This window comes from Neoarius graeffei, chromosome 17, assembly GCF_027579695.1.
Source record: "Neoarius graeffei isolate fNeoGra1 chromosome 17, fNeoGra1.pri, whole genome shotgun sequence".
Taxonomy (NCBI): Eukaryota; Metazoa; Chordata; class Actinopteri; order Siluriformes; family Ariidae; genus Neoarius; species Neoarius graeffei.
This window is the reverse complement of record NC_083585.1, coordinates 70,162,693-70,175,462: the sequence shown is the minus strand read 5'-3', so window position 1 is coordinate 70,175,462 and position 12,770 is coordinate 70,162,693. Positions and strand designations below refer to the sequence as shown.

The 12,770-nt window shown below is 44.8% G+C and overlaps 1 protein-coding gene across 1 annotated transcript in view; it reads right to left on the bottom strand.

Annotated features, from left to right (window-relative positions):
• Positions 1–8,311, bottom strand: part of plppr3a (phospholipid phosphatase related 3a) — a 42,058-nt gene extending 33,747 nt beyond the window's left edge. The window contains exons 1-2 of the mRNA XM_060943450.1: positions 8,209–8,311; positions 1,446–1,549 (exon numbers count right to left, since the gene is read on the bottom strand). Coding sequence (XP_060799433.1) covers positions 1,446–1,549; positions 8,209–8,311 — 207 coding nt within the window. The remainder of the gene's footprint in view (positions 1–1,445; positions 1,550–8,208) is intronic.
• Positions 8,312–12,770: the final 4,459 nt, after the last annotated feature.

Sequence of the window (12,770 nt, the reverse complement as noted above, 5' to 3'; positions counted from 1 at the left end):
ATGAAGGTTTCCTGAGCTTTGGGAAGCATTCCCAAACCCATCTGCAAGGATTTGCCACTTAGTTTGCAGACGAAAGCATCGCCACCACATTTCAGTGCATGAACTGAAAAGTTTCATGATGCTTTTGGCCACTAACGAGGTGGAGACACACCAAAAAACAACTCACGAATCTCAGAGAACATTCACCGTGCATCGCATGATGATGATGCTACTGATTTTTCATTGCCAAGTATTTGCAAACCCATCGTGAGCTGTAGTGTGACTGTAACCTGGGATAGTGAAGTGTGTGTGACAGTGTGCTGCTCCATAAATGTCTCTGTTATTTTCCGTCATAAAGATGAGTCATGATGTCATCACTGAGCCTCCAGTGTTACAGTCCTGCTGTTTCTGTTTGTACAACACAACATGCTGAACGCTGCCATATGGCACTGTTAATGCTGCTCCACTTCCTCTAGTGCAACACACACACACACACACACACACACACACACACACACACAGACTACCATTCAAAAGTCTGCCATAACATTGTGTAAAACTGGGCACAATCTTTCTAACATGTCCAGGTTCTTTTTGCTTTAATAAATAATAATCACATAATCCATAGCCACACCTCTTATTATAACTCCACCCCCACCATAACCACATAATCCATAGCCACACCTCTTATTACAGCTCCACCCCCAACATAACAACACCTCTTATTATAACTCCACCCCATAATAACCACATAATCCATAGCCACACCTCTTATTATAACTCCATCCCCACCATAACCACACCTCTTATTATAACTCCACCCCCACTGTAATCACATAATCCATAGCCACACCTCTTATTATAACTCCACCCCTCACCATAACCATGTAATCTCTAGCCACACCTCTTATTATAACTCCACCCCTCACCATAACCACATAATCTCTAGCCCAACCTCTTATGATAACTCCAGCCTTCACCATAACCACATAATGTCTAGCCACACCGCTTATTATAACTCCACCCCCATAATAACCACATAATCCATAGCCACACCTCTTATTATAACTCCACCCCTCACCATAACCACATAATCCATAGCCACACCTCTTATTATAACTCCACCCCTCACCATAACCACATAATCCAAAGCCATCTTGATCCAAGCAAAAAACACACTCACTGTACACCATAATCCCACCCCTAACAGCCACGCCCATCACTATATATCACTATATTCCACATCCACTATTATAAGCCTGCCCCCACTATAAAAATAAAGTACTACTATGAATATAATAACAATAATAATCACTTAATATAAGCTTAAATAATATAAATAAATATGAACAACTCAAAATGAATCATTGATCAGGAAGTTCATGAGGAGCTTCAGGAGTCCGAGTATGGAAACATGAACAATAACAGAGTTGAGGATGAAAGTGTAATATTAGGGACGTTCTCACCTCCACAAAGTAAAAGCACGGCAGTAAGGACATGCTGTCTTTGGGGGGCTTTTTGGGTTTGTTGTCCTTCGGAGACATCGTCCTGGTGCTGGAGCGAGAACTTGCTGCACACGGACATAAGACATGCAGAGAAGAGAGGAGACTGAATCATGAAATCATACAAATAGAGTACATAATTACAATAATCACTGACAGAAACCACACACACACACACACACACACACACACGAGAACAGATCATGTCTCCAAGTTGTTCGCTCTCTTACGCCAACAAATAGAGTTTTTATCTGTTTATTGTTACATTTAATGTTGATGAAATGAGTTAGTTCGTGTTGTCACTGAGATTATAGAAGCGAAAAACAGTCGTTCCCTCACCAGCTTCGACTTATTCTCTCTCTTAAAGTTAATACCTCAGCTTGTTATGTTACCAAGAAACTACAAAGAAGCATAAAGCTCTGACACTGGAGACTCCTTCCATAAATGTTCAATAAACACATTTCCCCTTACAGAAAACTTCACCACACAAGCTGCTGTTACAGAAAACTAATCAACACCTTCTGACCAATCACAGTCCAGGATTCAGCTGACAGTATGCACTATACGTTACACCACACACCGGCTCTTCATCAGCTCTGGGGTTCATCTTCCTCAGTCTCTGCAGAAATGTGGAGGATCTTTACGCAAAGCTAAGCGCATGCTGTTCAGCAGTCATTCATTTAACAAAGAAGAGCAGGAGAAGAGCAGATGTTCTGTCAGTGAGACGCTTCAGCTGGTGGCAAATCCATAAAAACAACGAACACACACAATTATACAAAGCATCACAACCACTGAGGAACTGCAGGATTAGTGAATTATTCAGTTATTTTACAGGATACTTTGAGGTTAATGTCAGTGTTACTGAGCGTGAAAGCTGATAAACATTCTGAAAGTGGATTTCAGATATAATAAGTGTTGTTAGGCAAAACAAACCTCGCCTGGTAGCACTAATGATGAATATGAAAGAAGATATTGCAAAAAATTATTTGGACCTTTTTGGTGACCTTGACCTTGATTTTGACCTTGTGTGTGAACATATTTGGCCAATAAACATGGTTCTGATTCTCATTCGCACACCATACTGCTCTCAGCCAACCAGAACACACTGGACTGCTCTCAGCCAATCAGAACACATCTGAATGAATATGAAGGAAGATATCGCGAAAAAACGATTTTGACCTTTTTGGTGACCTTGACCGGATGACCCTCAAAATGTTGGAGATTCTATTTGAGACCAATGCCCATCTATCCTGAAAGTTTCATGAAGATCGCTCCAGCCATTTTCTTGTAATATCATTAACAAAGAAAGAAAGAAAGAAGCCCCATTGAAAACATTACCTTGGCCCCTTGATGACTCCATCGTGGGCGAGGAAAATAGAGAAATATAAAAGTAAACTAGCAAGTGAACGGAGTGTTTAGCTGATTACAATTGTCTCTCATGCTCACATCCAGGAAGTGAAGACCAAACAGTAGATATGGTATGAACCATAATGAGGTTCATATAAACATCTCAGGTATTTATAACCGACTGAAAGAGTTAAATTCATATGAATCTGCTAAAAGGTTCATATTGGCTACATCACGATTACCAGCTAGCAATAGCTAACATTAGCATAAGCTAACTAGCTAGAATGTTAGCAAAATAGTGAGACTGATCATCAGGTGATCATCAACTTCACTGTAGAAAACTCAGTATTTCAGTAGAACATAAAACCTTTTTCATTATCAGTTTGATCACATCATGCTTTATTTTTTACCTAATTTACATAAAATCTGCATAGAGACTGGAATTTTTTACATTTGTATCCTGATTTTTTTTTTTAAATCTCAAATATCTCTGGCTGCAATTTTGAATTGTTTATTTTTAAAAGCAATTTTTTTTTACCCCTAACAATGGATAAGCGTGGGAAAAATTTTTTTTCCTGTTCCTTTATCCTGTTCTACAGGGTCACAGGCAAGCTGGATCCTATCCCAGCTGACTACGGGCGAAAGGCAGGGTACACCCTGGACAAGTCGCCAGGTCATCACAAGGCTGACACATAGACAACCATTCACACTCACGGTAAATTTAGAGTCACCAGTTAACCTAACCTGCATGTCTTTGGACTGTGGGGGAAACCGGAGCACCCGGAGGAAACCCACGCGGACACGGGGAGAACATGCAAACTTCACACAGAAAGGCCCTCGCCGGCCACGGGGCTCGAACCCGGACCTTCTTGCTGCGAGGCGACAGCGCTAACCACTACACCACCGTGCCACTCCCATCTCCATGTTTAACTGGAAAAACTATCATGAGACGAGAAAACAGCTTTAAATCACATCATCGACTTTTTTTTTTTAACTGCTTCTATTGCTCCTATTATTATATATATATACAGAGAGAGAGAGAGAGAGAGAGTTCTGATCTCAGACAAAAAAGTAAAAAAAGAAGAAAAGAAAATGTGAAAAAACTAATTTAACAGAAATGTCAATAAAAGAGTGTTTGCTGCTAATTCTATCCATAAATGTAAGGCATGTTCACAGACTCATAATGCCTCATAATATTCAAAGATTTATCTGATGATTATAATAAAATTTCATCATTTTTTTTAAAATCCAGAAACAGGCTTCTGTGAATATATTACTTTCCCTTCAGTGGGATTAATTTACACACAAAAAACACACGACTTTCAGGCGGCAGTCAAACAAACTGCAGTGATAAAGCAATCAATTAGCACTGACTCCGCCCACTATTACATATTAATTTGGCAAACACGTAAATCTGAACATGTTATTTCACTCAGCTGAAAGACGCAATCCTCCGTCAGTAAAGCAGTGACTAACTCACCGAGCTCATATGCATTTTCACTAACAGATTATCCAGGCTCTAAATCGGGGAAATAAATTTCTCATCTCATCTCATTATCTCTAGCCGCTTTATCCTTCTACAGGGTCGCAGGCAAGCTGGAGCCTATCCCAGCTGACTATGGGCGAAAGGCGGGGTTCACCCTGGACAAGTCGCCAGGTCATCACAGGGCTGACACATAGACACAGACAACCATTCACACTCACATTCACACCTACGCTCAATTTAGAGTCACCAGTTAACCTAACCTGCATGTCTTTGGACTGTGGGGGAAACCGGAGCACCCGGAGGAAACCCACGCGGACACGGGGAGAACATGCAAACTCCACACAGAAAGGCCCTCGCCGGCCACGGGGCTCGAACCCAGGACCTTCTTGCTGTGAGGCGACAGCGCTAACCACTACACCACCGTGCCGCCCTGGAAATAAATTTGATAAAATAAAATAATTGCTAAATAACTTATTTATTAATTACTACAAATGACTGCTATAGGTATATATACAGTGGTGCTTGAAATTTTGTGAAGACTTTAGAATTTTCTATATTTCTGCATAAATATGACCTAAAACATCATCAGATTTTCACACAAGTCCTAAAAGTAGATAAAGAGAACCCAGTTAAACAAATGAGACAAAAATATTATACTTGGTCATTTATTTATTGAGGAAAGTGATCCAATATTACATATCTGTGAGTGGCAAAAGTATGTGAACCTCTAGGATTAGCAGTTAATTTGAAGGTGAAATTAGAGTCAGGTGTTTTCAATCAATGGGATGACAATCAGGTGTGAGTGGGCACCCTGTTTTATTTAAAGAACAGGGATCTATCAAAGTCTGATCTTCACAGCACATGTTTGTGGAAGTGTATCATGGCACGAACAAAGGAGATTTCTGAGGACCTCAGAAAAAGCGTTGTTGATGCTCATCAGGCTGGAAAAGGTTACAAAACCATCTATAAAGAGTTTGGACTCCACCAATCCACAGTCAGACAGATTGTGTACAAATGGAGGAAATTCAAGACCATTGTTACCCTCCCCAGGAGTGGCCGACCAACAAAGATCACTCCAAGAGCAAGGCGTGTAATAGTCGGAGAGGTCACAAAGGACCCCAGGGTAACTTCTAAGCAACTGAAGGCCTCTCTCACATTGGCTAATGTTAATGTTCATGAGTTCACCATTAGGAGAACACTGAGCAAAAATGGTGTGCATGGCAGGGTTGCAAGGAGAAAGCCATTGCTCTCCAAAAAGAACATTGCTGCTCATCTTCAGTTTACTAAAGATCACATGGACAAGCCAGAAGGCTATTGGAAAAATGTTTTGTGGACGGATGAGACCAAAATAGAACTTTTTGGTTTAAATGAGAAGCGTTATGTTTGGAGAAAGGAAAACACTGCATTCCAGCATAAGAACCTTATCCCATCTGTGAAACATGGTGGTGGCAGTATCATGGTTTGGGCCAGGACTGCTTGCCATCATTGATGGAACAATGAATTCTGAATTATACCAGTGAATTCTAAAGAAAAATGTCAGGACATCTGTCCATGAACTGAGTCTCAAGAGAAGGTGGGTCATGCAGCAAGACAACGACCCTAAGCACGCAAGTCATTCTACCAAAGAATGGCTAAAGAAGAATAAAGTTAATGATTTGGAATGGCCAAGTCAAAGTCCTGACCTTAATCCAGTCGAAATGTTGTGGAAGGACCTGAAGTGAGCAGTTCATGTGAGGAAACCCACCAACATCCCAGAGTTGAAGCTGTTCTGTACGGAGGAACGGGTTAAAATTCCTCCAAGGCGGTGTGCAGGACTGATCAACAGTTACCGCAAACGTTTAGTTGCAGTTATTGCTGCACAAGGGGGTCACACCAGATACTGAAAGCAAAGGTTCACATACTTTTGCCACTCACAGATATGCAATATTGGATCATTTTTCTCAACAAATAAATGACCAAGTATAATATTTTTGTCTCATTTGTTTAACTGGGTTCTCTTTATCTACTTTTAGGACTTGTGTGAAAATCTGATGATGTTTTAGGTCATATTTATGCAGAAATATAGAAAATTCTAAAGGGCTCACAAACTTTCAAGCACCACTGTACTGTCAATCATTAAAAATCAAAATAATTGGGAAAACGTTTGTGAAGGCTCGCTACACTGCTCACGCTACACCGTTATTAAATAAGCTAGCTGGCGTTAGCTAAACATCTACATTCACGACCTGCCAGATATAATATCTACCAAGTACGGCTATGCAGACGATTTGGCCATCATGCTTTGACACCCAACATGGAAGGCGACGGAAGATGGTCTCAACTGAGACATGGGCATCCTGGCAGACTACCTTCAGAAGTGGCACCTTCAGCTCAGCATGGGCAAGACAGTGTCTGCAGCATATCATCTCAACAATCGGGAAGCAAGAAGGGAACTGGACGTGTATGTTGGCAACAACCGCCTGGAGTTCCACCAAGCCACCAAGTACCTTGGTGTACGCTTGGATTGGACACCTTCCTATAAGCAACACCTGGATGAAGTGAAGGCCAAGGTAACAGCAAGGGTCTCGCTCATCCGCCGTCTGGTGGGTTTGACTTGGGGAGCTTCCCCCCAGACCCTTCGCATATCCATGCAAGCCCTTGTCCTACCTGTAGCCGAATACTGTGCCCCTGCCTGGAGCAGAAGTCCACATGTGAACAAGGTAGATACTGCCATCAACAGCGCCCTCCGGATAGTAACTGGTTGTCTGAAACCCACCCCTGTGTCCCACCTGCCAGTCCTTGCTGGAATCACCTTGGCCAGTCTCTGACGGGATGCAGCTACCCTCACCCTGGCAAGAAAAGCCCGGAAGTACGACTGGCACGTCCTGCACAAAGCCACAATAAGACTGTGGGGCCACCAGGCAGGCTCAAGTCTCGCCATCTCTACAACAAGACAGCACAAGAGATGCTACAGTCTATCCCTGAGGACTTGTCCAGAGATGCCTGGCTGGTAGCATCCTGGAAACAGACGTGGGAGACGGCTGGGCCCTCCCACATCCAACGATACATCAGGGACCCAGGAGGTGGTGTAAAACGAGAAGACCTGCCATGCCACCTGTGGACCTCACTGAACTGTCTACGCACTGGGGTCGGCCACTCCAAGTCATCTTTGAAGAAGTGGGGCCTATCGGACAGTGCAGCATGCGAGTGTGGCGAACCTGAACAGACTGCCGAGTGCATAATCACCGGCTGCCCCCTATACAGCCCACCCTCAGAAGCTGGCCTCTTCGACTTAGGATCAGAGATGAGGGCGTGGCTGCACGACACTGAGTTGGCCATCTGATGATATACGAAAGAGAGAGAGAGCTAAACATAAAGAGCTACATAAAATAAGGCAGTAAATCTTGCTAGCTGTAATAAATAGCTAGCTAGTGCAGGAGTTAGCGGCTATCAGTGTGCTAAATAAATACACATCACTGTCTAATAATTTGCATATTCAAATGAATTAAACTACTTTGTGACATCATAAACTGAGAGGATAAGTAAACTCCGCCCACAACATTTTAGCATTTTTTAACAGATATAATGTCTGCTGACTCGGGATCCTCAGAACACACACACACACACACACACACCTGCATTGCTGCATGTGAATCAGACCGTTCTTTTTCTGAACCTCAAGTGTGCATGTTTTAAATTCACTGTCTAACACACACACACACACACACACACACACACACACTATAAATTGTGGTCCAAATGAGTGCCATGTTCCCAGGACTTTTGTCCCCACAATGTCTTTTGTCCCTGTGAGGTTGGTGTGTGAATGGAATGCTGTCTCTATGAAAACACACACACACACACACACACACACACACACACATACACACACACACACACACACATTGCTCTCACCTCTCTCTCTCGGATGGTGTGGATGATGGAGGGACTCTTTCCCAGTCCGTCTCCGTTTTTTCACTCGTTTATTGCGCTCCAGTTTGGATCTGTCTGTCTTCATCCATTCACTGGAATGAGAGTGTGTTTCCTTTCAGGGTGAGTGCGCGCACACACACACCCATCCACACACACACACACACACACACACACACACACACACACACACACACCCTACGCTGCTATCTCTATCTTCATCTATCGTCCAGAATCTTCTGGTTTGGATGATGTACGGATGAAGAGATGGACGAATGACTTTCCTCAGAATGTGTAGAGAGAAGACGAGTGATCGTGAGGAGGAGAGCAGCGTGGACACAAAGAGGGTGAGAGGAGAGAGGGAGGGGAAGGAGTAACTGAGGCAGGAGGAGGAGGAGGGGTTTAAAACACACACATACACACACACACACACACAAACACACACACACACCTCCCACTGGACCCCAGTGTGTCTCTGCTTCTTTCCATTCATCATTAAGACTGAGGAAAACAAAAGACAGCAGGGAACAGGGTGTGTGTGTGTGTGTGTGTGTGTGTGAGACCCTTTTAAAGTCCCCCTGAAACTGTCCTTATAAACCACATGAATAAAATATATGGAAGAATAAATGTTAAACCTTTAGCATAAGAAAATAAGCAGGGTCTATAAATATGCACAAATATGCTGAATATGCAAATATAATTCCCTCCCCCTCTATATCCCACCTCTATCCAAATCACTGCCACACCCCTTTCCCCTCACTACCACTATGAATTTAAATATGCTATTACAAAAGCAAGCTAGCACTGCAGCCAGTTTCAGTATGTTCACTGAATGTATTTATCTCACAGTGCTGCTGAATCCTGTACTCTGATTGGTCAGAAGGTGTTGATTAGTTTTCTATTACAGCAGCTCTGACAGTAGTGCAGATTTATATTAATGCACTACTGTGTGTTACATGTGCAGAGAGAGAAAGTATATTAAATATAGGAAGACTGTGTGTGTGTGTGTGTGTGTGTGTGTGTGTGTGTGTGTGTGTGTGTGTGAGCTTTTCCTCCTTCAGTGTTACAGTAACATTATTCTGATACCTGACCTGATGCCTGAGACTTAGGCCGAATCCCATTTCACCCCTTGGACCAACCCCTTGGCCCTTCCCCTCCATTTTGCGCGTTCACGTGAAGGGGTAGGGGTATCCCAATCCCAGTTAACGCGGAGGGGTAGGGGAAGGGGGAGGGCTTCTGTACCCCTCCAAACGGAGATTTTCCTGGAGCAGACTCTGAACGAAGGGGTTTGAGTGATTTCCCACAATGCCATGTGGATTTCAGCGAGATTTCATGCGGATTTCATAAAGATGGCGGTTCCCGCGGCGAAAGATTGTCATAAATGTATTTTCTCCATTATTTACGTGTTTTAAGTTGTTATCCAGAGGAAACACGCCGCTTGATTCGCTTTCGAGCTGAGAATGAGCAGCGATTTCTGAAATCCAAGCTGCTGCTAAAAAGCTTTGGGAGTGAGTATTGTTTTCGGTTGCTTGACTGCGTACGTTTTGTTCTGTTATTCTCGCTTTTATTGTTTACATGAGTGTTCTGACACCTCATTCTGTCGGATGTGGTGCACGAAGCACCAAAGATATCCCATTCAGTGGTGTTAGTTAACAAATCACACCCTGCCAGCAGAGATTTCTGGTTCTGCCTCTGGCTCTGACTGTAGCGGCTGGTCGCAGCCAATGACGCATTTGGTCGCGTTTTGCTAATGTAAACGCTGATGGAGGTACGCGATGACGTATGCGATCGTTGAAGGGCTATCCCAATACGTAAGGGTTGAATTTCAAGCCCTATCCCTTGTAGCTCAGTTTCAAGGGGAAGGGCCAAGGGGAAGGCGGAGGGGGAGGGGTAGAAATTAGAATTGGGATTGGGCCTTAGAAGTATTTTATTTCCATTTTAAACTAAGAATAGGCTCCGCCCTGCCCCCCACCCAGGGCTCTCACTGGTGTGTGACTTAAAGGTGCACTGTGTAGGATTTATGGAATCTGTTAGCAGAACCGGAATATAATAGACATTATAAGGGAGGAGACAAGCTTGAATAAAACACACCTGAATAGAAGTCTATGGGAAAAGTCCGTGTGGTAGCGGGGGCGTGGTCGAGTATCAGCTGTAAACGGTGAGGAGGCAGGTTGAACCAGCAGGTAACGTGATAAGGTCCACCTGTATCAAATTACTGGCTGTCTATTAACCTGTGTCTCTGTGTGTCGTGCAGACAGTCAGGAACGAGAGAGAGAGCTGTGACACCCCGTCATGTGTGTATTTGTTTTGTGCATGGTCACTGAAAAGTGTGCAAAAATAAAAGAGCTCACCTGTTCTGAAACCTGCTTTCCGTTCCTCTGTTTCCCAAAGTCTGAGAACTGTTACACTAGTGCCGAAACCCGGGACTGAGGAATGAACGTTACCACAGGATCTGAGCCAGTCCAATAACTCCTCTAAATGTTTGCCGATGACCTCCAGCGCCAGCAGCATGCCCTCGTTGCACTGTCTGTCAACCTAGGCCAGCGCTTCCGGGCCCTGCTTGAAGCCCAGGCAGAGGATCGGCAGGTGATCCGGAGCTGGGTCCAGTCTGTGGGTGCTCCAGCCGTCGTTCCTGCAGCCAGCATAGCTGTCCAGCTGGTGAAGATGGGGCTGCAGGATGACCCCGATGCCATCATCAAGCTGTTCGAGCATGTCGCAGAGGTGAGTTCATGGCCAATCTCACAGTGGGTGGCTCACCTACTGCCGCTCCTGTTGGGGGAAGCCCAGCTCACGGCTCGACAGCTCCAAGCCACCAACGTGCTGGAGTACCTCCACCTGAAGTGAGCCATCTTACAGCAGTTTGGACGTGGCCCAGAAGAACAGCACCAGCACTTCTGCACGCTGGCTTATGGCAAAGGGAGGAGGCAGTCCAACTGGCTGAGGATCATCTGATGGTGTATCCGAAAGCAGGCTCTGTTACAACTCCCTCTCAACCACTTTTGCTTTCTCCTTCCCCCTCTCTCCAACCCTCCCCTATCCCAGCCCTGTGGAAACAGGGGCCAGCTCCCCCCAAACCTGCTCCCCGCACTTGTGTCCATCCTCATGTTTCCACTCTCCCTTCTCCTTCTGTGTCTGTGCTGCCATTAACCCCCTCTCTCTCTCCACAGATGAACTCATCCATGCCCACAACAACCGCGAGTGAGCCCAGGCAGGTCTGTAGATGTGGAGGGAAGGCAGGGAATCAGCACTTCTGCAAGGAGGCAGGGCTACTGATTCACGTTCCCGATGCATCTCAGGCTTCCCCTGATTGAACGGGGGCATACAGGATAACTGTGAGTATTCAAGGGGGTACACATCAGGCTTTAGTGGAGTCAGGTTGTTATCAGACCTCCATACATCAAAGCCTGACTCAATGTGGGTCACTGGGAAATGCACGTTTGGTGAAGGTTAAGTGTGTGCACAGTGATATACACAAATATCCGCTGATGCCCATCACTATCCACTTCCGGGGAGAAAACCATAGTGTAGAGACCACAGTTAGTCTCACTCACCCACTGATCCTGGGAACTGATTGGCCAGGGTTTAAAACATTAATGAAACAAATAGTAGTGGGTGAGTCCTGCAGTAGTACATCATGGGGGGATCCTGCCACAACATTGGCTGGGGAGGTGGTCTCAGGCATGCCCGCATCAACTCTGCATCATGATGACACAGAGAGTGGGGAGAGCCCTCCTCTCTCTCTGGGGAATCCCTTAGGGGACTTCCCATTAGAGCAGGCATGTGACGAGTCTCTGGGACACGCCTTTGACCAAGTGAAAGTAATTGATGGCCAAATCAATTAACATTGCACTTTCCTTCCCGTATTTTTCTATATTATTAAGAATAGGCTGTATTGAGTGACACAGAACACTCAAACTAAAGAAAAGATGACACAGTTGCTGGTCCCAAAGAGCTGCAGGGAACTTTTATTCTATGTGTCTCATTATAATCCTATGGCTGGGCATTTGGGGCAGGATAAAACACTAAATCGTCTCATGGCCCATTTCTATTCAGGGATTCGCGCCAATGTCTGCAGGTGGTGTGCGGCATGTCACGAATGCCAGCTGGTAAATCCAGTGGCCACACAAAAGCGCCATTGTGCCCATTGCCACTGATAGAGAGCCCTTTCGAAAGAATTGGCATAGATCTCATCAGGCCATTAGATCAATCTGCACATGGGTATTGCTTTGTATTAGTCATAGTGGATTATGCAGCGCAATACCCGGAAGCAGTGCCTCTCTGCAATATCTCAGCACGCAGTGTTGCGGAGGTGCTCTTCTGTGTTATCTCCCGAGTTGGAAATCCTGACTGATCAAAGCACTATGAACGGGCTTTTGCTCAGGTAAAGGTGGTTTTGTGTGTGTGTGTATGGGGGGGGCACTGTTGCATTCTCCTGACTTTTCTCTCCCTTTTGTTTTACAGACTGATGTGTCGGACAGAGGACTGGGGGCTGTTTTGTCCCAGGTGGTGGAGGGGGAGGATCATCCAGTGCTGTACATCAGCGGCAA